The 26,545-nt window shown below is 38.6% G+C and overlaps 1 protein-coding gene, 1 long non-coding RNA gene and 1 pseudogene across 2 annotated transcripts; 1 reads left to right on the top strand and 2 right to left on the bottom strand.

Annotated features, from left to right (window-relative positions):
• Positions 1–222: 222 nt before the first annotated feature.
• Positions 223–9,877, top strand: LOC114822294 (probable splicing factor 3A subunit 1; annotated as a pseudogene).
• Positions 9,878–12,625: 2,748 nt separating this feature from the next.
• On the bottom strand, positions 12,626–13,639 carry LOC114822295 (glucose-6-phosphate isomerase 1, chloroplastic-like). The gene is made up of 3 exons (XM_029096627.1): positions 13,226–13,639; positions 12,848–13,135; positions 12,626–12,754 (listed from the first exon to the last, which is right to left on the bottom strand). Exons 1-3 carry the CDS (start codon positions 13,637–13,639, stop codon positions 12,626–12,628), a joined length of 831 nt encoding a protein of 276 aa, XP_028952460.1.
• A 10,352-nt stretch (positions 13,640–23,991) lies between these two features.
• LOC103427091 (uncharacterized) lies at positions 23,992–26,088 on the bottom strand. Its single transcript, XR_003771549.2, has 3 exons — positions 25,532–26,088; positions 25,368–25,429; positions 23,992–24,256 (listed from the first exon to the last, which is right to left on the bottom strand). It is a non-coding gene; the product is annotated as an uncharacterized lncRNA (long non-coding RNA).
• Between the last annotated feature and the right edge of the window lie 457 nt (positions 26,089–26,545).

Here is a 26,545-nt window from a genome sequence, read left to right on the forward strand (position 1 = left end):
AAAAGTTTTTCTAGTCGACATTAATTCGGGTTTTCTGTATTTAGTAGTAAAACAGCTCAGTACTTACTAAAGTGGTCATGCGTATTTATAAATGCTTGGACAATTCGCATAAGTTTTCCTGAAATTTGTAATGTGCAGGTTGTAGTTAGCACAAGGCTGTTTTGATGCCTGTTAATTAGTCGATTCATACTTAAGTGTTCTGTTTTTCTTTCTCAACGGAAAATGATAGGGTCCATTTTGCCCTTACCAGCTCCTCCTTTTGATGGAGACCTTGGGCCTCTTCCGAAATCCCAAGTGACTAAAGTCAATCAGGATGAGAAGCAATTGGACGAGGAGTTGAGCAAAGCCAACTCTACATCTGTTGCGATGCATACCAGGGCTATTGGTATCATACATCCTCCTCCAGACATTAGAAACATTGTTGACAAAACTGCCCAATTCGTGGCAAAGAGTGGACCGGAATTTGAGAAAAGGATTATGGCTAATAATACCGGAAATGCAAAGTTCAATTTCTTGATTTCGACCGATCTCTACCATGCATACTATCAACATCGGTTGTCTGAATTCCGTGCCCAGAATCAGTCTTCTGGACAGCGACCGTATACACAGCCTGTGGATTTTACTTCACCTGAGTTTGTTCCATCAACTCCAGCTGTCGATGGTGAAACAAGAGCCCCAAAGCCTGATCCCTCTGCCCAGTTTAGACCAGTTCGCAAAGTCCTCAAACCACCACAAGCTGAGGAGTATACTGTTCGTCTTCCTGAAGGTATTACTAGGGAATGAACAACCACCAGTTCCATTTTTTGAAGCCTATGCATAGTATGTTCACGTTTTTCACTTCTCTGGCTTATGCGTATTCTAAGGTGTTGATGCCTCCGGAGAATTTTCCAGATAAGCTTAAGAAAAGTGTTGCAAACATGACAAATGTGCTCGAAAGGTGTGTCCATCGACTAGAGTGGGAGCGTTCACAAGAGCAAGCAAGACAAAAGGCTGAAGATGAGATTGAGCAGGAAAGGATACAAATGGCTATGATTGATTGGCATGATTTTGTTGTGGTTAAAACAATAGACTTTGCAGATGATGAGGATGAGGATTTACCTCATCTGATGACCCTTGAAGAGGTTATAAGGAGAAGCAAGGTTGCATATATGGAAGAAGACGTTAAGCCTGGTAAGGAGGTGGAAATGGAAATGAATGAAGAAGAGATGCAACTTGTTGAAGAGGGCTTGAGGACATCCAGAATTGAAGAGAATGATGATGAAAAGAAGAATGAGAACATGGTGACAGAGGACCCCGAACCACCAATGAGAATTGTGAAGAATTGGAAGAGACCCGAGGACAGGATCCCTGCCGAAAGAGACCCAACAAAGTATGTCATTTCCACAATCACTGGAGAGCTTATCCCTATTAACGAGATGTCTGAACACATGAGGATTTCTCTCATTGATCCAAAATACAAAGAGCAAAAGGAAAGGATGTTTGCTAAGATTCGGGAGACTACTCTTACTCAAGATGATGAAATCTCAAGAAACATTGTGGGCCTTGCACGAACCCGTCCTGATATTTTTGGTACCACAGAGGAAGAAGTTTCTAATGTAGTCAAGGCTGAGATTGAGAAAAAGAAAGATGAGCAATCAAAGCAGGTCATTTGGGATGGTCACACTGGAAGTATTGGCCACACAACAAATCAAGCAATGTCGCAAAATATCAATGGAGATGACCAAAATGATGGTCTCAACAATGATGCTAGGAACCTTCCTGGTCCTGAAGCTCCTCCTCCAAGACCTGGTGTGCCTTCAATTCGTCATCTTCCTCCACCACCTGGTCTCGCCTTGAATCTACCTCGTCCTCCAAACACAGTCCAGTATTTTACTTCAACTAGCGGTGGTCTCCTTGCTCCTCCACCAAGGCCCTCAGTTGTCCAATATCAATGAATTCGACCTCCTGGACCTCCAATGCCCATGAGTTCTGGACAGTAGTCCCCTATGCTCAATCGACCACCTCCTATGCCTCCATCCATGTCTATCAATGCACCAGGTATTTCTGTACCACCTCCACCTGGTTCTCAGTTTACACCAATGCAAGTTTCCCGACCTTATATGCCTCTTCTCGTTCCTCCACCTACAATGCAAATGATGCCACCCCCACATTTGCCTCAGGGAATGCCTCCACCACCTCCTGAAGGAGCTTCTCCATCGCTTCCAGAAGAACTTGAGCCAAAGCGGCAGAAGCTTAACGATTCTATGCTTATTTCAGAAGATCAGTTTCCGGCACAACATCCGGTATGGATTTTTTCGATATCCTTGTCTTTCTACCATTAATTCTTTAGTAAGTACAATGCTATTGTATAATGGATTGTTAGTAGCCTGACATAAACTATTCTTTTCTATTCTTTGTATCTTTCTGGTTATAGGGACCTGTTCGCATCACAGTATCTGTGCCCAATGTGGATGAAGGTAATCTAAAGGGATAACTTTTGGAGATCACGGTGCAGTCTTTGTCAGAAACTGTTCGGTGTTTGAAAGAGAAAATTTCTGGGGAGATCTAGCTTCCAGCAAACAAACAGAAGTTGAGTGGAAAACCTAGTTTTCTTAAGGATAACATGTCACTTGCATTTTACAATGTTGGAGCAGGAGAAACACTTACTCTTTCATTAAGGGAGCGTGGTGGAAGAAAGAGACGAACATATTATGTGACCCGGGTGATTAAGGTTCTTGTTGGAATTTTCTTGTTACCATGAGAATGTGCAAGTTATCATGTGGGGCACTTTTATTCTACTTTCTTTGATGTTATATAGGAGATTATATGCTGGTCATGTGTTGATAGAATGATTTTGCTTGACATATTATTGTTGTCTTTAAAGTTTAAACTGATTGCTAATGTCGTTTCTACTACAGATTTGGTGCCTTGGTGAGTGTCTCTCAAGGACAATGGGAAGTCGATCAACTTCTTTTCCTTGACTAGACCAAGTTATTTAATAAAATATCTAATTACTGCTCCTTTTTGCAATTCAGTTTTCTCCTCGGAAAATATGTGCTCATTGTCTTATTATGGCTTCGAGTCTTTGATATCTCTAGAATCATGCTTGGTGTTGGAAGACCTTTGTTTATCTTGAGTTATTTTCAATGTTTACCTTTTCAATTATTTTGATGAAAGATTTTGCTGTTGGTGAATGTTGGTATTTCGGGTCTTGTTATCATTTTGTTGGGTTAAACTATATTGTGCATTTAACAAAGGGCGCATAAGCTTTTGTTATTTTACGTTTGTGCTATCATTGAACATCCAATAGCAAGCAGCGGCTGGTAGAGTTGGTGTTATTTGATGATGGTTATTAAACTAAAGGATAGAGGCTTAGAGGTACGTGTTGGGCATAAATGGGTCTCTGTAACAAGTCAAAAGCATCTAAGCCAGGAAAGATGCGTTTTTGTCTTTACCATTTTCATGTAGAATTCCTTGTCCTATTTCCGTCTTCGATGGACATCCTTATACAATCCATTTCTTTTTGCAGCATGGACTGGAACCATCGGGTTTGATTGCAGTACCATGTTAAAGGAACGAGTAGGAATTTTTTTTAATTTTTTTTATTTGTTTCTTCTGGTGCTTTGTTTTTTCTTGCTACTTTATTCTAGTGACGACACAATTAAGTAAAATCTCAACCGTTCAGATTGCTCAACGTCAAATTTGACTCTTGCATGGTTGTCTTGCGATGATAGCATAATGTATAGATTTCCATGATAGATACAACCCCCTCCATGTGATCTCCAACATTCAAATGTGCCTCAATTGTTGTAGAGATGGTCGCATATGTTGCCAGCGATTAGGGTTGAGTTTCCGGTCCAATTATTCTGCCCAGCTTTCCGATAAGGTTTTCAATTTTCAACTTAATCACACTAGCATGTACTGTACATTCATTAGATGAGGTTCTTAGGAGCAAGAATCTCTTGTACAAATCGTTCTCTCATAGCGCCTAGTATAAATTTAATTGGAGTGTAACTGCACAACGTATGAGAATGTGATAATCCCTACTTGTTATGTTGTTAGTGTGGAATGCAGATGCAAAATGGTATCATGGTGAGTGAATTTGACCACCGGCAGATTTGGTTTTATTTTGGCAACGAAGAGATGATTACAAGTTTATTACAAATGTACAACTTGCTATAAAAAGGAAGAGCATGTGTAAATTACAACAACTGAGATACAAACTTATCACGTTTGAATCACCTCTTTGATAAGGGAAATGATTTATACTATATGGCACCTATTACATGTGATGCTGTACTCATATCATTTAAACAGTTTTCTTAATAGAGATAGGGTTTACCAATACAAGTAGGTTGCGCCTCTATTAGAAAGGTGGTGTGCAGAATATGATTAGAGTAGCATTTTTGTATGGTATAAGAGGATGATCACAATCAAAAGGAAGAAAGTTTAGAATCGATCTTAAGAAGATGCAACTGGTAGATAGGCCTTTGTTTTCATCTCATTACTTTATGGATTCAAACTTTCTCCCTTTCTTTTAATGTAGATCTATAAAGCATGAATACAGGAGTTCAATAGAGATTTGGCAACGTAAAAATTCTCAATGAATCCCGATTTGGGAGCGGCATGGATTCACTAATTAAATAAATATTAAAAATATATTACATTTAAGTAGTGAATAAGCCATCTGTTGGGGGACTTTTAGGTCGAGGTGGACTTGGTCTTTGAGAATGTCCTCTTGTCTCCCTTGGTGCGGGTTCATAACAAGGCCTGAGATATCTTGAAAGAGATAGCTTGTCTTAGGAAACGGTAACATCAACGGCTCGGAGATAGCATGAAAGATCAAGATAATGACTTGCTCAAGTGAAGCGTGGTGTCAAAGCTAGAAGATTATTAGTAGTTTACATGAGAGAGAAGGTTCACATGGTTGCATGGCATTCTTAGCTACATGATTTAGGCTTTCCTAGGGTGATAGTAAAGCTACTAATGGTTGACATGTTTGATGGAAGGTTGTAGGAATTACCAAGGTTGCATGGAAGGTGATGCTTGAGGCTTGGAATATACTTCTGGACTAAATGGAACTTTATGGGCTTTTTCCTGGGTGGTTCATTCTCACCATGTTTTATCTATCTCTCCCTCTGTGTTTTTCCCTTGAATCCCTCTAATGGCTTCTCCCACTCCTTATGTAAGTGAAAGGTTCCTCTTTAGGCTTCAATGGAACATCCCTTTGTGGCTTGGTTTTCCCTTCCTTTCCCCATATCTCTCATACTATTCTCATTTTGATGTAAACTAGCTGCACTGTTGAGACCTGCAGATCGCTTCTTCCTGAGATGCAGCTTCCCCAAGGCAGCCTTCCACAAGCGCTAATTCTGGTAGCGCGCCTTGCGACTTTTGTGTGTTGGCTATTTGTGCAAGCTGGGAAGGGAAAGTCATCATTAAATGCTTAACTTGTTAAGCTTAACATGCATTTAATTCAAGAATCGAGTTTTATCCTAACTAAGGGAGTTGGCCTGCCAGGGAAAGGGATAAACTAGGCTAGTTCATTCTCAATGTTGCCCATGTAAAATGCAAAGAGTATGGGCTTAGATCTTTAAGCTGCCAAGTAGCTTATCCACACCATAATCCACTTGGCAAGCTTCGAATATGCGACTTGGGCTTAACATGAATTGTGGCTAAAGAAGCATGGCGTGATGAATAGGCTTGAGCATGGTGTGAATATCTGGCTTAATCACCGTGGCATGACATGTTTGTAAATATATTCCTTGTTGATCCTGTGCCTTGGCATGTGCATGGGCTTGAATGTAGGCTTTGCATGATAATTAGGCCTTGAGACTTGGTTGGATTGATGTGTGACCTTTTTGGGCCCCAACATTAGCCCCCTTGATTATTTGGGCTATAAGATACTTTGAGTGGGCTAAATAATCAACCCCAGGCCTAAGGGATTTCTTTCCCTCATTTTTTGGAATGTGGGCTTCCTGATGGGACCATTCTTCTTCCTGCGTGGCAGCTGATCACTTCTTACCATTGTGCTCTTTTGCTTCTCGGCACATCTAATCATATAGAAAAACTCTGGGTATTCTCCCGCCTTCACTTGGTAACCTTTACAAATTGCTCTTTTCCCTAGGACAAGTATTTAATTTGTCCTTGCTCTTCCTATCCTCCTTTAATTCTCTTTCCTTCTTCAAATTTTTCATAACTACTTTTTTCTCCAAAGTCTTCTCAGCTTTTTGTGCTGGGTTGTGTTCTCCCATTCATACTTCTTCAAGTTTTGCGACAAGGCTTTGTTCAGGTAAAGAAATTCTTCCTTTAACCCCTTTTTGAATTTTTCTTCTCATTTTTGTCTTTTGTGTTTGCCATGGTGATGAAATTAAGCATGCATCATTCTTTCTTGATTACGTGTTCTAAAGATTTTAGGGTTTCAGCACGGACGTGCAAGGGGTTTCCTTCGGGAAATCGAACTCCACTCCTTAGGTAGCCTTGCAGCTTCAAAATTATGTGTGTTTGCCCTCTGCGATTTCTCTCTTGCTTTCCACGTATATGTTATGCAATTTTCGTTTAGCTAAGCCTTTTTGCATGTTGGTGTGCACTTGAGCGGGATCGATTGATTAATTGCATTGATCTGCTTGGCATGTTAGCTTGACTGGATATAACCTGTGTTTTGCTTGGGTACACGTAAGGCACACTTTCCCTAACTAGATCTTTTAAAACTTTGATAGCATGGCATGTGTAAGGAAAGATGCATGTGCTTTGCATGATAGCATGTAGGGAAAATAGTCCCATATTAAAGTCATAGACTTTTGCATGAAAGGCTTTGAAGTTTATGCACATACCCTTTTGCTTTCCTGGGGCGCTTTCGCTTGCTTTCCCAGGATGCGCTTGCTTGCTTTTCGGGGTGCATTCCTTATGCACGTTCCTTCTTGCATGTTGCACTGGCTTGTAATGTCTATGGCTTGACGTTTTCTTTCTATAGGTACATAATGGCCGTAGAATCACCAAAGTGTCTTACTGTCGTTGATGGTTCCATCACTACTGAGGACCCTTTTCGACGAGGCAGGCAACCGCCTCCTCTTGGTCCTCAGAGCAAGGCCTTCAAGGATGAAGAGCCCTTCTTAGATTCAGTGTCTCTTATTGATCCCAGACATATTTCTCGATGTTGCATCGAAAACGGGATGTTTACCGCCGTGCCGATCCACTTCAAGTTTTCCCGTTGCGAGGCTACTGGTTGGGCGGATTGGGTAAAGACCGAGCTCAACTTTAAGAACCAATGTGCGACCTTAACAAGGCCAAGTTTTTGGACACTGTGTTCATGACCAAGAAGCAGGTTGTTCGCCTCGAGCTCGAGTTTTTTCGCCACATGGTTAGGAGGTGGAGTACAGAGACCCATACCTTTATTTATGCTTGGGGAGAATTCACCCCCACTCTAGATTGTGGGTAACGTGGATCCCTTCTGTTACGTCATTCCTTCGTCAGACACTGACATTTTTTATGTTTTGAAGAAATGTGCTCTTACTTCTCCAAGCAAGGTTTTTCGCTTCAAGGAATGGATCAAACACTTTTGGCAGAATAAACAAGAGTCGAATTGCAGGTTCAAAGCCATGTTGTGCTTATGGCTAGATTGCTTCATCTTTTATGATAACAAGGATACCTTTAGTCGCTAAGTGATTTATTGGGCCATGGTAATCGCATGTGGCCAAGTGGTTTCGCTGGCTTCGTTGTTCCTCGGGCTCCTCTACCATGAATTGGACCAACTTAACACCTTGGAGGAGCAGTCGCGGGTAGTACCCCATTGAAAAGTTTTGTATGTGCTACCTTTCTTCAAAATTTTTATCAATGGTTTGAAGATAACTCGTTACCCCTCTGGCGCAATGAAAAGCCGTTACATTATTGACTTCGCCTTTTATTTACCTAAGAAGCAGGACTTCCTGGAGCTTTTGGATGATGTGAACAGTTTTATTTTTCATTCATACATGTCAGTCCTTGAAGGTTTTGCCTCTATGATGTTCTTTTACTGATGTTGCATTTGAAGATGATCAAAGTGTGACGTCAACTCCTCTATCCGAGAATCTAGATTTTCCTTCGCTCATTGAAAAATCATTAGCTATGTTAGCTCCCTTAGTCCATTTCAAAGGGGATGATAGTGAGGAAATGAGTGTAATTTACTCTCATTTCTAGGTGTGACGGCAACTTGGTTTTGATTAAGGTATGCTAATATGTTTCCCTGTTGAAGCTAAGATATCTTTCAACAATCTGTTTTAGAGTTCCGTGTATAGCCTCCGACATGTTTTCGTCATTTCTAATGCATTACCAATCGAACCCGAGTAGGTGCCATCTTTAAAGGTTATGCTGCTTACTGGTTAAAATTTTTCTTTACCATTGCCAAGTTTTATGGTGACAAACAATCGTGGTTGTTTTCCAATGTTATCAACCATCCCCGACTAGTGATAGAGCCTACATCGGCTGCTTCCGGTTTGAAGCGTCAGTACCCTACTGCAACTGAGGAAAGCAATGCTTCCGGTGCTTCTTCTTGGAGTATGAAGAAGAGTATGGCGTCTAGTGTTGACAACATGAAGTCTACAAGTCAAGGGAAGAAGGTGACTTCATGTATATTTTCTTAGCTTGACTTATCTTATTAACTTTCTTCTTGCATGCTTTTCCAAATTGCTTCACATGTTATGCCTCAGATGACGCAGTGAAACACTTCAGGCCTCGGGTGGTGAAGGACAGTCTACCTAGCAACAAGCTTGACTCTTCCCATACTTTGAAGAAATTGAAGAGTGAAGGTTTCACAGTGAAGCCAAAGACTGGTAATAGACTTTGTTCCCTTGTTTCTTGCTCATCTCACTTTGTGGTTACATGCTAATTATAACTTTGTTACAGCTAAGGCTCTCACCAAGGAAATAGCTCTTGCTGGCTCTGCTCATAGGACTAAGAGTGCCCGAGCGTCTGCTTCTTTTGGCACTCCTAAGCCTCATGAGTTCCTCGATATCACTAAAGCAAGTGAGGAAAAGTGGAGCACTGGGGAAGCTGACGCCAATAAGGCAGTTGAAGGAGGCTTGGCCACTGAGGAAAGTAGCAATACAAGTGTCGAGTCTGACCTTGGAAGCAGAGAACATCCTCAGGCTTCCTTAGGGAAGGACACAGAGGGTGAAGAGAATGGCAGGGAGCCAAGTGACAAGGATGATAGTAAAGCAACAGAGGATGTTAATCTTGACGAAGTTGATGGATTTTTAAATGATGATGTTCAGGCAGAAATGGAAGGTACAGAGGTACATTTCTTCGTTGATGCTTGCTCTTGCGTGAATTTGCTACTGTTTGCCTTCTCTTTGAGTATTTGAATCTTGTTTAGACTTGCATGTGCATGTAGAAAGTAGCTAATTTCACCTAGCATGTTTTCTTCGTGTTTTTGCTTGTGCATGTATAAGCCTGTTGGTCTATTGGAATTCTATATCAGATAGCATCTGTAGGCTGTGCTAGTTTGTGCCTTTGCTTGTTGATTTGTTTCCTTACTTGTGCATATTTTCTCGTTTTCCCTTATAGGTGAATACTTATGTTGTAGGGGTCAGAGTAAATGTTGTAGGGGGCCAGAGTAGGTGTTGAAGCCCTCAGGAAGCTTAAGCATAATATCGCTAATGAAACTAGGGTATTAAATTCGATTGAGGAACTGATCCCTTCGAGCGAAGCTTTCTCTTATCGGGTTGACTTCATGGGAGTAAAGGTTCGCTCTAGACTAGCTGAGGCGTTGGGCAAGTTCTTTGAGCGTGCCGATGATGCAAATGTGAGCTTGATAGGTTTATCTTTCTTCATGGGTGGAATGATTTTTGAGGAACTGGGGACCTTGCTTTATGGCATGGAACATACTTCCACATTGGAAATCACAGAGCATAGGTTGCCATGTTAGCAAGACATGATTAACGATGTGGTAGCTTTGGGTGTGCCAGTGGGTTCCTTAGTCAAGAAACTGGGAGAGTTACGCGATACCATGTTTGGGCTTCGGCTTGAAAAGGAAAAAAGTGTCCTGGGTTAATTTGTTAAAGTTAGCAAATTGACGCATGCTCTCGAATTGCAGCGTAAGGAACTAGAGGTTGAGAAGCTCAAGTTGAAGGAGTTAGTCTGCGGGAGTTCCATGGAAATAACAACTTGTCTTCAACTTGCGGCATATCAATTGCACACTGATACCTCTAGCAGTTCCTTGGAAATCATATTGATCTCAATGATGTAGTTATTTTTAGTGGTAGTCTTACGAAATATTAGACTCACAACTAAATATATTAAATATTAAACACAAAATTTTTAACTAATCATATTATAATGTGGTTTTTATTAGAACAAATTGAGCATGAAATCGTGAGTTCAAGGGTTCTGTCAGATATCACAAATCATGATGACCATACTTTTGCTAGAATGCGTACTCATATAGGACAATTAGCATATTCGAATAGGTCACAAATATCTGATGGGATGCTCTTAATTCCTCCCCACAATGGTGAGCTTAGTATATAATTCTATCTATAGATAGATATATTATTAGTTATGTTGATGCACAAAACCGGAGGGATCTTGGAACAACGTAAATCTGACCATGAATCTGCAAGAAAGTAAAGAGCACAAGATGTATCGTGGTTCACCCCAATGTTTGGGCTACGTCCACACTGATATTGATATTGTTTCACTCTGAATGGTGAATATACAAAAAGGCTAGAGGCAATGTGCTCTCTAGCCTATTTTATGTGCGCTTTCTTCCCATGGCCTAAAACTTGGCCTCCCCTAATGAAGAGAGTGGGGAGTCCTTTTATAGAATAAGGGCTTCTCACTTATTAGATATTTGCCCCTTTATTTATTACATAATTACATTCGAGTCCCCCGAGTATCTATACGAGGTCTAAATACGGAGGCCTTAAATATGGTATAAACAGTAGTTCCCCAAGTTTTTAGTTAAGAGAGTCTTTTGGCTGGAGACTTGAAATTCAATCCATGTGTGGGCTAAAGTAACTAGATGTCGTCTAGAACTGATACTCGATATGAGGCGGTGCTCAATGTGAAATGATGCTCAACTAGAAGTATCACATGTTGCGAGGCTGCTCGGCTTGTGGCTTATGTTGCCTTGGTTGGCTCGGCTTGTGACGTTGAAGGTAATGGAGTCCCTTTTATAGAATAAGGGCTCGCTCCTCAATACATAAATGATGGGCTAGAGTCGATGCTCGCGGCGAGGCGGTTGCTCAGCAGGCGGCGATGCTCTTTAATGATGGTGAGGGGGTCCCTTTTATAGAATAAGGGCTCGCTCCTCAATACATAAGTGATGGGTTAGGAGTGATGCTCACTGCGTGGCAGTTGCTCAGCAGGCGGTGATGCTTTCTAATAATGGTGAGGGAGTCCCTTTTATAAAATAAGGACTCGCTCCTCAATACATAAATGATGGGTTAGGAGTGATGCTCGCGGTAAAGCGGTTGCTCAGCAGGCGGTGATGCTCTCTAATGATGGTGAGGGATTCCTATTTATAAAATAAGGGTTCGGTCCTTAATACATAAGTGATGGGCTAAGAGTCTTTCTCTAATGAAGGTGAGGGAGTCTCTTTTATAAAATAAGGGTTTGTTCCTCAATACATAAGTGATGGGCTAAGTCCCCTAAGTATTTTTCATAAGGCCCAGTTGCGGAAGCCCAATATATGGTACATAGTGTAGTCCTCCAAGTTTTCAGTCAATAGATTCTGTTGGCTAGAGACTTCAAATTGAATCCATGTATGGGCAGAAGTGGCGGTTGTTCGGAGGCGGTCTTTGTATACCCTGCACTGAAGCTTTGTAGGTGAAGCTTTTGTAAATGAAGCTTTTGAAGCTGGAGCTCTGTAAATAAAGCTTTTAAAGCTGATTAACATGAGTGATGCTTATGAATGTTTATGTTGATTGACATGAGTGATGCTCATGGATGTTGACATGAGTGATGCTCATGAATGTTGACATGAGTGATGCTCATGAATGTTTATGTATGATTGACATGAGTGATGCTCATGTATAATTTTGGAGTACTGAACGTACTTTTGATCACCTAATTGGAGATAATAGCGGCAGACTGCCGAATAATTTTGGAGTACTGGACGTACTTTTGATCACTTGGTTGGTGATAATAGCGTCAGGCTACCAAATAATTTTAGAGTAATGGACGTACTTTTGATCATCTGGTTGGTGTTATTTTGGGCTTATGGGTCTTCGCCTTCCACATAACATTCCAGCCTATTATATTGGGCTTGCCCTTTTTTGTTTTTGGCGTGTTGCTTTCTTTATTTATTTATGATTACCCTCTGGTGGGTTTATACAGATGTCTGCAAAAGATAAGAAAAGTAAATCATATCATTCAAAAAAGCTGCTGCAGAAGGTGGGTATAACAGATGGTTGGATAGTGGGATAGCATGTGCAGCTGGCAGTTGCGGGGGCAAGACCTGCTCGATGGGTCACACCCATAATTCCCTTCTCCATCACCCCCACAATTATGTCTGCTTCTTTTTATCTTCTTTTGCTTTCTGCTTTTGTTTTTCCCACTCCATTTCCTGCAACTTTCAAAACGTCAAGGTTGGCAGAGCCCATCTGCACAATTGAAGGGAATTTGAGCTTTTGCTTTTTCTCTGTTTTTTCTGCTTTGCTTTTACTTTGTTCTCCTATGGGTTTTTCAGTGGGATGGTGGATGACTGCTGTCCGGATCCGCAATCATGGTTTCCATGCTCGTCGACAGTGGTAGGGGCCGGATCCGCAATCATGTCTTCCATGCTCACCGACAATGGTAGGGGCTGCTACAACAAGTTACATCACCGTAGAGCAGCAAACATTGCCCAACACTGTTTTTCAAAGTTTAGGTCGGCCTTACGGAAGGCCTTCTATACTTCCAGTAACCCATTTATAGTTTCAGGAGTACTTCCACTCTTTGAAATCACAATGATAAGTGTTGAAGCCAACTCGGGCCCAAGCTGTACAATCTGATGATCAATTCCTCCTGGATCAGTATTGTCAATAAATCTTATCTTAAGAGGAGGGTTATCCGGAGCTAATTCCTCAGCAACGAATTGTGGTCCAAGTGCTGAGCCTCTAATTCCAACTGATAGTACTTGAGTAAACCGACCTTCCGGCGAAGATGGCGGCTTAATCTTACCGCTGACGATGTCGTTCGAGAACTTCAGAAGTGCCTTGAGGGTGTTCTCAATCCGCAACCTGAGGAAGGAGGTGGGGGCGATCTTTGGGTTTCAGAGCCAGTAATGGTCAACCATGCGGCCTTCATCAGGATTAGCAATCGTGCCCTTCTTCAGCTCCTCCATGGCCTTGAACACCACTTGGAATTGGGGCTCCATTTTGGAAACAAACTCGTCTGTGAACCCGACCTGACTCACATCCAGAAATAAACCGAGCTCCTTATGCTGGTACAGCCAGTCAACGTACCTCCGCCACAGAGCATATGGGTAATTCACCAGCCCTTTCTTCTTACTTAGAACCCCATCGGTGGTCTTTCCTAACTCCGCTGAGACATCCCGAGCCACTGACAGAGCAAAGCCGCGATCGACCAATGTAAATCCGACCCGGCCGGGAAACGCAACAGAAACAGGAACGGAATCCTTCTGCAGCGAACTCGTCGGTTTCAGGTGGCACGTGATAATCGGAGAAGCAGAGTAAATGCTAGACATTAACACCGTTGGAATCGTCGACTGAGGAACTTTTGAGGATTTGGGTGTTTCCACACCCAGTCACACTATGGATGTGTGCTCGGGAGTTACAGTTGGGAAATACGTTCGGCTTTTATGAGGATGAGAGAGAATGAAGGAAGGAATCTGACTCTCGCCCTTATTTTCTCTTTCGCCATCGCTTTTGATTTTGCTTTCTCTTTACTTGCACTGCGCTACCCCTGCCTCTCTCTCCAGATAAATCTCGTCCGCCCATTTATCCCTCTCTCTCAGTTGAAAGTTGTTTGGTTTGTTGGGTTTGTTGAGTTTGTTAAGGTGAAAGAGATCAGAAGCATGAGAGAGGCAGAGAGAGTTTTGGTTGTCAAAATAGCTGGGAAGGAAAGAGATTTATATGTATGAAGACAAACAGACAGATTACTCATAGGAGAGAGAGAGGAGAGAGACAAATATGAGTATTGTGAAGCTCGTTTGTAGCTGTTGTCGTGACGGGGAGCTGGAGCGGAAGGCATGGGTTTTGCAGTGACTCTGTAGGTTTTTGGTTCTTGGGTTTCTGCAGATTCACAGTGGAGTATGATATGAAAAAATGAAAAGAGAACCGACGTAATTTTTTGTGTCGTTTTCCACAGACGGCGCCAAATGTTGATGCACAAAACCGGAGAGGTCTTGGAACAACGTAAATCCGACCGTGAATCTGCAAGAAATTAAAGAGCACAAGATGTATCGTGGTTCACCCCAATGTTTAGGCTACGTCCACACTAATGTTGATATTATTTCACTCTAAATGGTGAATATACAAGAAGGCTAGAGGCAATGTGCTCTCTAGCCTATTTTCTGTGTGCTCTCTTCCCATGGCCTAAAACTTGGCCTCCCCTAATGAGGAGAGTGAGGAGTCCTTTTATAGAATAAGGGCTCCTCACTTATTACATATTTGCCCCTTTATTTTTTACATAATTACATTTGAGTCCCTCGAGTATTTATACGAGGTCTAAATACGGAGGCCTTAAATATGGTATAAACAAGTTACAAAGAAAATTCTTATACTGAGTGTTGGATATTCATGTAAAAATATCAGAAGAAGAACATGCTAATAGAACCAATCATCATGTGCGCCAAAGCAGAGGAAGAAGAAACCACAATTGTGCTAGAAATTACAATAAGAACCGGGGTATCTTAGGTTGCCAATTACCTGCTCCAACCACATGTCCTTACTACTATGAATGATTGTTTACTCGAGAAACTTTGAATATGTGTTGCTTGAAAGGAAGAGTTGCTTTACCCCCAATATAGTCTCCACTAGAAATGGATGCTCTTTTCTCTAACCAAACAATTGAGGGTAGACACTTCAAGCAAAATATTTGAGCTTACAATCACGCATTTTCATTCACTTCAATGGGAGTACACATGGATGAAAGAATAAATATTGGTGGTCATGAGATTTACACATTTCGTGCTCAAGGTGCATTATATCACAAGATTGGTGGATTTTTACCAAATGAAGGGAACATACCGTGATTTTTACAAGCTTATATATATGACATTGAGCATGAAGTTGAAAATCGAATGTGTGAAAGTGAAGTTTTAGATAGACGTGTGGTTGAAAAGATACAACAGATGTTGAACAACCATAATCCTTTTATTCATACATTGCGAAGCCTCGGACAACGCCAAGATTTGTCGAATTGCAAGTTGATCCTAAAAGAGCAACAAATAGATCGGCGTCAGTATAGTTTACCTTTAGCTTCACAAGTTGCGGCAATTATAATAGATGGAGATAATGCCACAATTGCGAATGGAAGGGATATCGTGGTGGAGACAATTAATGGACGACTTTCTCACATCCGAGACTATGTCAGATTTTATGATTTGTTACAATATCCACTATTGCTACCTTATGGTACATATGGTTGGGATGTTAATAGTCATGATGATGGTGAAGAGCAATAACAAGTTGCGACTATTATGCTTATATGTTATAGGTTTGTACTGATAACATAATTTACTTTCCAGTAGTATATATAGATGAATGATGATTCCCATATTAAAAGCAATATATGAAATTTGCTTTTGCAGATATGCCATAACAGATCATCACTTTTTCTTTGAGGTGGGCGTCTCTTGCAACAATATGTTGTAGATAACTACATTAAAATTGAATCACAAAAACTTAGATGGTTGCGTTCTAATCAAGACACAGTTAGAGCGGATCTCTACAAAGAACTTGAAGACTCTTTAAATGCAGGTCAACACAATGTAGGTATATATATCATTTAACTCATCGTTATTTAGGAATATAACTTTGTTCAAAGTGTGTACAATATATATAGCTACTAATTGAAAATAAAAAATTATCAGGTGGCATCGAGCGTAGAATTATTTTACCATCATCATTTGTTGGAAGCCCATGTGATTGTACCAACAATATCAAGACGCAATGACTCTAGTTCATAGATTTGGAAAGCCAGATCTTTTTATTACCATGACATGTAACCAAAGTTGGGAAGAAATCAAAAGCAAATTACTCGCTGGACAAACACCACAAGATTGTCTTGACTTACTCACTAAAGTATTTTGTGCAAAACTTGAGCAACTAAAAGAAGACATCATTGAAAATGGGGTACTGGGCAGTGTTGTTGCTTACGCATACATTATTGAGTTTCAGAAATGTGGTCTTCCACATGTGCATATGTTGGTGGTGTTAGATGAAAATGATAAGATCAATAACCCATATAAGTATGATTGAATTGTTAGAGCTGAAATACCAAACGAAGATGTAGAGCCTCAACTTTACAATGTGGTGTTAAAGCATATGATTCATGGCCCGTGTGGGATTCATAATCCTCAATCTCCATGTATGAAAAATAGGAGTTGTAAGAGAAAGTATCCCAAACCATTTGCATTAGTCACTGTTCAAGGGAATGATTTGTATCCAATTTATCAAAGGTGAGGAGATCAATTGCCAGTCTCACTTGATCAACAAGGAAACATAATGGTTGATAATAGTTGGGTCATTCCATATAATCCATGGTTGCTAGTATCGTTTGGTATGCAGACGGGATGAGACGGAACAGAATGGGACGGGACGGGAAGGGACATGACGGAAAGGGAGCAAAGATGCCCTCGGATAGAAACAAGGAGAAAGAAGAAGGAGATGGAGATGTTATAATTTTGTGTTCCACGGATGTGGAACGAGTCGTTTCAGGGGGTGAGGCGGAACAAAAATTCACCCAAAATTTATCCCGTGGAACACGTTCCACCCGTTTTAGGCACACCAAACATGGGACGGAACGCCTCGTCCCATTCCATTCTGTCCCGTCCCACGTACCAAACAGTACCTAAATTTTTGCAAGCATAAAAAGTGTGAAGTACTTATATAAGTATGTTTACAAAAGCCCAGATAGAGTGACAGTCGAAGTGCAATCAGACCCTGAATACGATGAAATAAGACAGTTTCAAGATGCAACATGGGTTTGCGCACCAGAGGCACTATGGAAGATATTCAAGTTCATTATTAATTGAATTTACCCATCTGTTGAGCGATTGCAAATACATCTTCCTAATATGCACCAAGTTTAGTTTCGTGCCGACGAGCGATTGCAAATACATCTTCCTAATATGTACCAAGTTTAGTTTTGTGCCGACGAGAGTATAACAAATATTCTACATGATGAGAATATAAGAAAGACAATGTTGACTGAATTTTTCACACTTAATCATGTAGATGCAAAAGCGCGACAGTACTTATACATGGAGATCCCATCACATTACAGATGGATTCAAGCTCAAAGAAAGTGGTCTTAAAGAATGAATCATAATAAGGTTATTGGGCGAATATATGCAGTTCCACCTGCTGAAGGCGAAAAATTTTACCTTCAGATTCTTCTTAATCATGTTAGAAGACCAACATTCTTCACAAACTTGAGAACAGTTAATGGAGTTTTGTATCCAACATATAAGCAGGCAGGAGAACAGCGAGGTTTGTTAGAAAAAGACGACAGTATTTAACAATGTTTGCTAGAGGCATCCACAATTCAGATGTCGTCGGCTTTAAGAAGATTATTTGTCACCATATTGGTATATTGTGCACCAATTGGTGTTCGAAGGTTATGGGATGAGTTTTGTCCATTCATGATAGAAGATTATGTTTCCACGACTAACATAACTTCCACACTTGCTACCAACAGACTCTTGCGTGAGTTGAACACATTTTTGGTTCAATTTAATAACAGTATAAACAAGTTTGATTTGCCTGGAATGACAAGAGGAATTGAATCAAGTTCAGGAATGACAAGATGTGTTGAAGATGAAATATCCATAGGTATTCCACAACAAAATCTTAATACAATTGAACGCTTAAATGATGACCAAAGAAGTGTGTTTAACACAATAATGGGTGCAGTTCAACGATCGGAGAATGCAACTTTTTTTTGTGAATGGTCCCGATGGAACTGGAAAAACTTACTTCTATCGAGCATTGTTAGCAAACTTAAGAAGGTTGAGGCAGAGTAACAACACCATCTGGAATAACAGCTATGATATTGCCTAGTGGGAAGACAACACATTCTAAATTCAAGATACCACTTAGTCTTGATGTGTTCGATCAGTAAGCAATTTGATTTAGCAAAGCTAATACAAGGCAAAGGCAATTATCTGGGATGAAGCAACAATGACGCATCGTCATGCATTTGAAGCACTTGATCAAATGTTCAGAGACTTAACAGATATTGACCTACGATTTGGGGGGAAGATAATGATATTTGAGGGAGACTTTTGACAAGTTCTTCCTATTATCTGGAAAGGAACCAAGTTCGAACTAATCCAAGCCGGTGTCGTTAAAGCATCATTTTGGTCCCATGTAAATATTTTAAAACTCAAACAAAACATGAGATCCATAAATGATCGTGAATTTTCAGAATTTTACTTCGTGTTGGTGATGGGAATGAAAATGTTATTATGGATGATATGGTAAAACTACCTGAATGCATGGTGATACCATGGGAGAGTGAGCATTCCATTAATCAATTAATTGCCAAAATCTTCCCTGACTTAGAGGATCATATAAATGATGCAACCTACATTGTGGAAAAGGCAATGGTAACTCTTATAAATGAAGACGTTGATAAGTTGAATGAAAAGATAATCAATATGTTTCCAGGTTTAGAAGTGACAATGTATTCATTTGATTCAGTTGAGGATGATACAAGGAATTTGTATCAGCCATAGTTCTTGAATTCAATCTCACTTGGTGGTTTTCCTCTACACAAATTAACTCTAAAAAGAGGTGCTCCAATCATGCTTTTGAGAAATATTGATCCGAAATTGGGATTGTGTAATGGTACAAGATTATTGTGTTGTGGTTCTTACTGAAATCTTATTGATGCTGAAATTCTAACTGGACAATTTGCTAGATCTAGAGTTTTCTTACCAAGAATCCCTCTAAAAAACACTAATACTGCTGGGATTCCATTTGAACTTACAGGAAAGCAGTTTCCAGTAAAACTAAGTTTCTATCACTATAAACAAATCTCAAGGTCAGACAATACCACATGTAGGCATTTACCTTCCAGATCACGTCTTCAGTCATGGACAATTATATGTGGCTTTATTGAGGGGGTTTAAAAGTCAACCACAACCGTGTTAGTAAAAAATGGCTCCATAGTAGGCCAACAAAGTTTATTTACACGGAATGTAGTATACAAAGAAGTCTTGCTTCATTCCAGCTAATTATGGTGATTCCTAATAGATAACAAATTTATTAACGATAAACTTTCAGTATGCATTTCTCACTTATCAATTAACTCTTTTTATTTGATTTTTAATTTTCTCACTATCGTTTGTAGATTGGCAATGAAAAATTGAAGCATCAATCAGGAACAAATTGGTGGAAATTGCAGCATTGATGTAAATATGTAAACTTTCTTTTCAAAAGAAACAATGCAATATAGACTTAATGGGTATTGTGAATAATGTACATATTGTGATGTAGGTTTTATATTTTGATATTTAAGTTGTTTTGTATTTTGGTACGAGTACTTAATGTTTTCATATACTTTCTATTGCTCATGGACTTTAGGTAGGAACTTGCATCCAAAATCCCATGTTGTTTAACAATTACATGAATAACATTTAAATCATTACTTTATGCAAAGTGAAAACGAAAAACTGACCGCACGATGTACGATGAACAAACATGATTCACGAATCCTCAAGATCCTCACAAAGAAGATCCGGAGAAGATCCTGTTGGATAGTTATCCTCTAAAATTTAGTAGTTTTGCGGTCTAAAAAGTAAACTAAAGAAAAAAGTGCATCCAGTTCCTCATCTATCTATATATACTAGCATTTTCCTACACACTTTGTGTGTATGAACACATTTTTTAAGAAAATGAGAAGGAGAGAGGGGAGAGAGAGAGAGAGAGAGAGAACATGGGGGGAGTGGGAGGTTTTTGTTTTTGTTTTATTTTTAATTTTAAATATTAGAGATATTTTAACATCACATGTTGGTGAGGCTTCAATAAAAAACAGTAAAATTTGGACATATGAAATTACATTATTGCCCATCAATTTTTTTATGTGATAGAAGACTAAGTTATCTTTTCACCCTCTTTTGGTTGACAATGAGAGTTTCATTAATTAGTATAGATAAAGCCAGAACAACAAAATGGTGAAGCATTTCGAAATGCCAAAAATGCCACTCTGTTTTTTTTTACAATCAAGTCCAAAAAAGAGTTTAGCCCATCTCATCCTGTTTAGTGTAGAAAATATCGTTTGTTAAAAAAAAGTCTAAAAAAATTAACAAAAATAGGACAAACTGGTAAAAACGTATAACCGAACATTTACTGTATTGAAAGAAAAAACTAAATTTTTACTAAAAAGCAAGAAATAAAAATAATAATCTCTATTAATTAATGAAACCCTTTTTGTCAACCAAAAGAGGGTAAAAAGACAATTTAGTCTTCTATCACACAAAAAAAATGATGGGCAATAATGTAATTTCACAAGACCAAATTTTATTGTTTTTTATTGTTTTTTATTGAAGCCTCAACTACAGGTGATGTTAAAATATCTCTAATATTTAAAATTTGAAATAATAATAAAAAATAATAAAAAAACCTCCAACTCCCTCACGTTCTCTCTCTCCCTCTCTCCCTCTCTCCTCATTTTCTAAAAAATGTGTTCATACACACAAAATGTGTAGGCAAATGCTAGTAATAATAATAATAATAATAATAATAATAATAATAAATAAATAAATAAATAACGGAAATTAAACCGAATACTGGTAAAACAAGTCCACGTAATTGATAATTGACGAATGCAATACTGGTAACCGGTCTTGTTTTAAAATAAAAAAAATGAAAACACAAAGAGACAGATGCAGTAAAAACACCAATAAAAAACAAAATAAAAAAATTATTGGAAACTGAGGAAAGAAATGTGGGAGAGAGACTACGTTTTCAAACTGCTTTCAATTTACAGACTCTCATGTTATTGCTGATGGAATTAAAAAGAAAAAGAAAAAAAAAAGAGACCTAATATGTATAGAGTAGAACTGCTATTCGGCAGTTGTTGGCTGCAAGCGTGTGAAGGAAACAGTTTTGTAGAACGATAAACGTGAACATGCATGAAAATAAAAGCAAACATGGGAGAGGAAGTAGTCTTGTGGGACATGTAAATAAAACACAAAATAAAACAACCTCAAGAGAACAATTTGAAGTTGTTGTGCTAAAGCCTGGAGGAGAAGATCAAATTGGCAAAAAACCAACAAGAACTGGTCGTTTTGTAGTTCTCAATTATTAAATTTGTGTGTTTTGTTCTCCATCACAATGCTTCTTATTCCTTAATCTTCTCATGCATTTTCACAGGATTATTGAAAATTCTGCACGTTAATTGTAGTGGTTTGATTGTGGTTTTTGTTCTCTGCAGGATTTTATTCTCTTAACATATCAAATAAATCAATTGATAGGTTAGGCTTTCATTTTTATTTTTATTTTTCTTCACAGGACTTAAGGACATCCTCAAGTCACAGTGATGGAATCAAAGTCTTCAGGTTTGGATGTTCTTTTACTTCTCTTTTTAGAGTAATTTTTTGGGTTTCTTCTCGCATTTTTCGGGTTCCTTTCCCCAATCCTCCCAAATAACAATAACAAATTGACTTCTTCATTTTCAGACTCTCTTGGGGTTGGCAGACGCATTGAAACCTCGCCGTCCGACTTCTCCTTTCTTATGAAATTTTATCCCTTTCCTATAGCCAGTTCGTGAAGGCCATTTTCAAATTGAGGTTTTGTATATTCTGTCTCTTAAGATTTGATTCTTTCTATTTTTGGCTTATTTTTTGTCTAATTTCTCAAACAATTTGGCTAATGAAGAGTTTATGGATATACAATGGGAGAGTGTATTATTTTCTCTCTATTTTATGTGTTTATTTAGTTTTACTGTAGTTTTCATCTATGCCTCGAGTTTTGACTTCTCTATTTTTTTTGATCTTTTGAAGCGTTCCAGGTAAATGACGAGAATTATTCAAGTATGCGACATCATTTTAATTTCATGTTAAAAATTTTCTCTTATAATTCTATTTGAGTGATTGAATGTGCACATGTGAGCTTTTAGGTTTGGTTTTATATTTATTGGGAGTAGAAAAACAGGAAGTGAGGAACACAATAACCCTACCACAATTATGTATGAAACAAATTGGATCTACTAAAAACTCATATTTTGGGTGTGTTGTTAGGAAGAAATGCCTAAACTCCGAATTTGTATGGAACAAATTCATTATAGAATAAATTAATTGTATGTGTTATTTCTTTTATTACTAAATTGACTTCTTTGCCCTCCTACAAGTCATAGCTTATATAATAAATTAAGAATAATGCTTGATTTATTTATTTATTTAATTTTTTTTTTGTCGAAATGTCTGATTTAGTTTAACTCTTTTCATTTGATAATTTCCTTGCCCTTGGTTTAAGATATAAAGTATTTCATTTCAGTCATCAAGTCACCTTTTAACTTCTATTCTGTTGATTTTTGTCGGTAGGTACACAAAAATATGCAGATTTGCTTTCAAATTGAGAGGCCTAAGGACAATCTTTGTTCATATAAAAAAAGTTGGACAAAGAGGGCATGGGTATGGGAACATGATTGGTTGTTATATTGCTTTGGGACGTTTTGATATTTTAGTTTGAGGAGATTTTGCTTTTCACATCTTGCTTTGTATTTGAACTTAAGCACTAGGACTGAACTTACTTTTAAATTATAGGACTTCAAAACGCGACCGCGGTTAGGATTAGAAAGGACCAAGTATATATGTCGAGAATCTAGACATTGCAAGTATATAAATTCCAATTTGTATTACTGCTAAACTATATATATCAAATGTAATTAGGAATTAAATTAAATACAAACTACATGGGGATGCAGAAAGTTATATATAGGGGAGAGCCCAAAAATACTTGCACAAATTTGTGATAAGTTGATGAGTAAAGATGACTGCCTTTTGTCAAGCAGTTTTTGAATTTTTCTGCATTCTTTTATTAGTTTTTTTTATTTTTTATTTTGTCAAATTAGATAGTAGGGGCGCTGATAAAAAAAAAAAAAAAAGTATTTTTGCATTTTGCTGCACGTGATGATGTTGATGATATACAATGTTTAATGACTGAATCCTATGCCCTATACTACGGCAAAAACTGAAGCATAATTATACAATAACTACACACAAAACATTGAAAGTATAAATGCGTGCAGTAAGAATGAATGGTAAAAATGCCATGTTCCTTTTAACATTGCGAATTAGCGAGCTTTCTGGAGGGAGTATACATACGAATGCACAATCACTAGTAGAAAAAACACTTTGCACGACGTACGTACCTTCATCTCGCAAAGTTAAAAATCGTTGCCTAAGGGTTTGCGCGACGCAACCTTCGTCGTGCACTAACCGTTGTGCCAAGACAGTGACGCTAGGGTTTGCGCGACGAACAAGTAACATGCGTCGTGCAAAGCGGCTTTGCGCAACGCACGTCCTCCGTCATGGAAAGTCACTTTGCGCGACGCATGGCTACGTTGTGCAAAGTGGCTTTGCACGACGCAGGACGTGCGTCGTGCAAAGCGGCTTTGCGCGACGCAGGACGTGCGTCGTGCAAAGTTACTTTGCACGACATAGGACATGCGTCGCACAAAGCCGCTTTGCACAACGTAGTTATGCATCGTGCAAACCCCTTTTTTTGTTTTGGTCAAATTTTTTTTTAAATTTTTGATAAATATTGCGCGACGTAGGACATGCGTCGCGCAAACCCTTTTTTTGTTTTGGTCAAAAATATACATTTTTTTTATAAATATTGTAATTAAATTCTAAACAATAATTAATTAACCAAGCAAAAGTATTTAATTATAAAATATATGAAAATGTACATACAAGATGTCCGAACAAAAAAGAAAAAACAAGTAATCTTCTAAAGTAAACAATAAAACGATGAGATATACAAGGAAATATCAAACTATCCAGAGACCAACAAACAAGGACATTGTCACTTGAAGCCTTCACATTTTTTTAACACCTGCAAACAAAGGACCTTGAGAGAAAACTACTGCCCCTAATGCTTAAGCCTCAGCAATTGTTGCCTCTCTCTATCTGCACGGACATAAGCATATGGATCAAGAAAAAAATTTGTACTTGTATAGGTAGAACTCTTGAAAAATCATATTAAGGGGGATCGTTTGAGAAAAGATAAACACATGATAGATTATGAACTTGCTAAACAGCCATGGATTCAATTCTACCAGCAATTGGAAGCCCAAATTTTTTTTCTGTTCTAATATTAATAATTGAGATGCAAAACCGTAGAAAATTTATGCTAAAACATTATTTCTTACGATACTGTGAAGCATCCAGCTTCAGCCACAATCCTCTTTTCATAAACTTCATATAAAAAAGAAAAATCATGTGCTATTCTTATAAGCATGAATGCAGCAAGCCATGGTGCAAGACCCAAACAAAGTGCATGTGCCATACCAAATCTTGGACTGCATAACATGAGAAAGATCATAAGTACTAATAGCCGATAACTCCAAACATGTTTAATTAAACAAATGAGCACGTTGTTTGTTTGCATTAATGCTTTCCAGAAGAGATTAGAGTACGTTCCTTGTTGGAGATTAAAGGGAGACTAACACTTTCATGGTAATCAATTACCATGTGAATGCCATGAAAAGCAAAAGTTCCACAGACGGATGTTTCTCACTACAATTCAAATTAAGGAAAAAGAAAATGCGTTGCGCAAGTTTTACACAAATTATTTTCTATCCACAGAAAAGAATACAAACATAATTCTTCCACAAAGAAAATGCAAGGTAAGTCATGTTATGCGAAAAGAAATTCCTTTCACGGAGGCAAAGATACTTAATCTAAATACATAAATTGGTTTCAGAATCCTAATTTTCTGCTCGAAGCAAATAATAAAAAAGCCGAACAAATTTCGAGTTTTCTTTGTCAGTTGCAACAACATTTGAGTTTTTATTGTTCTGTTATGTCATATCTTCTAAAGCAAATTAAGAGCCGAGTTCACAGCTGATTTCGAAATCTTAAGTAAACCCAAATATTACAAATTTCCCAACAAAAAATTAAAAAAAAAGAAAAACAACTTTCCTTACATTTCTTATAATTTCTAGTGACCAAACAGATAAAAAATTCACAATAATTTAACACATACAACAAATTAAAGACAGCAAGATAGAAAAATCACCAGTTCTTGGCCCAAAGCGGCTTGAAATGCACTGTCAAGCAGATCTTCCCCCCTCTATACATCTGAACCAATCCAAAATTACCCAGAAATTAACGGACTTAAATTACAATCAGAAAACAAAAATGGGGGAAGAGGGAAAATCGTAAAATCAAAATAAGGCCGACCTTTTGGGTCTTGCCGTCTAGTTAGGGAGCTCGAGTTCAGGTGCGGTGGCGGGGTAGGTGATGGAGATATTGAACTGGAGATCGAACTCGTACTTGAGGAGGTGTAGACGTACCAGCACTTGCCAGTCCATCGTGTACCCTTGGGATTGGCAGCGGAGATTCGGAACCAATCGTTGTCGTTGGACTTGTTCATCTGGGTGTATTCGAACCTTGAAATATCCAAGAACGATGTGAACTGGCTGAAAACAATTCCCTTTGCAGACCCATCCTTTTCAAACATGGATCTGACCACAATCATTAAATTAAATATGCAAATAATGAGATTGAATGTGCCAGAAATAGAGCGAAATTGACGGCGGCGCGAGCTTGGCCGAGGTGGAGGCGTGTGAAATTCTTTTGGATGAAGGCAGAAATAGAGAGAAATCGAGAGATGGTGTTGGGAATGAGAGACAGAGGGTTTGAGAGAGTGATTGAAGATCGAGAGAGAGAGGAGGCTCAAGGCTCAGGGCTCAGGCTGCTACGCGAGATGTGAGGCCATCTTCAACCGAAGGCTGGACAGATGACTCGTTTTAGCGTTCTTCAAGATTCTTTAAGATATCAATATTTTAATGAATAATATAGAACTATATTTGCCTCCGTATCTAACCGAGAGCCAGATGGCTCGTTTTAGCCCTTTTACATAAAACCGTCTCCATCCGAGGGCCAAAGGGCAATAGTGCCAAACATAATTTATTATTTAAAAACTACAACTTAAATTCAAATTCAACCACAAACAAGTACCTACAACAAAATCTTGTTGCACATCTTTGGGCCCAAAGAAGCATGGAGTAGACATTTACGTTTTATGTTTTTAAATGTTTTTAAAAATGTTGTTTAAGTTTCATGTTGTATAATTTTTATGTTGGTTAATGTTATTTAATGTTGTTTCATGTTATTTAATTTAATTTAATGTTGTATAATGACTTAGGAAGTTATAGGAAAAAAATAGAATTTAAAAAAAAATATGAAACAAAT

The sequence above is a fragment of the Malus domestica genome, chromosome 16 (genome assembly GCF_042453785.1).
Source record: "Malus domestica chromosome 16, GDT2T_hap1".
In the NCBI taxonomy this organism is placed as follows: domain Eukaryota; kingdom Viridiplantae; phylum Streptophyta; class Magnoliopsida; order Rosales; family Rosaceae; genus Malus; species Malus domestica.

Excerpts from the sequence above, each read along its gene's own strand:
- LOC114822295 (XM_029096627.1), bottom strand. The coding sequence starts at position 13,639 with ATGTCTAGCATTTACTCTGCTTCTCCGATTATCACGTGCCACCTGAAA. Across the intron at positions 13,136-13,225 it reads ATCCTGATGAAGGCCGCATG|TTCTCGAACGACATCGTCAG; the intron begins GTTGACCATTAC and ends GCACTTCTGAAG. Across the intron at positions 12,755-12,847 it reads CTATAAATGGGTTACTGGAA|CCCCTACCATTGTCGGTGAG; the intron begins GTATAGAAGGCC and ends TTGTTGTAGCAG.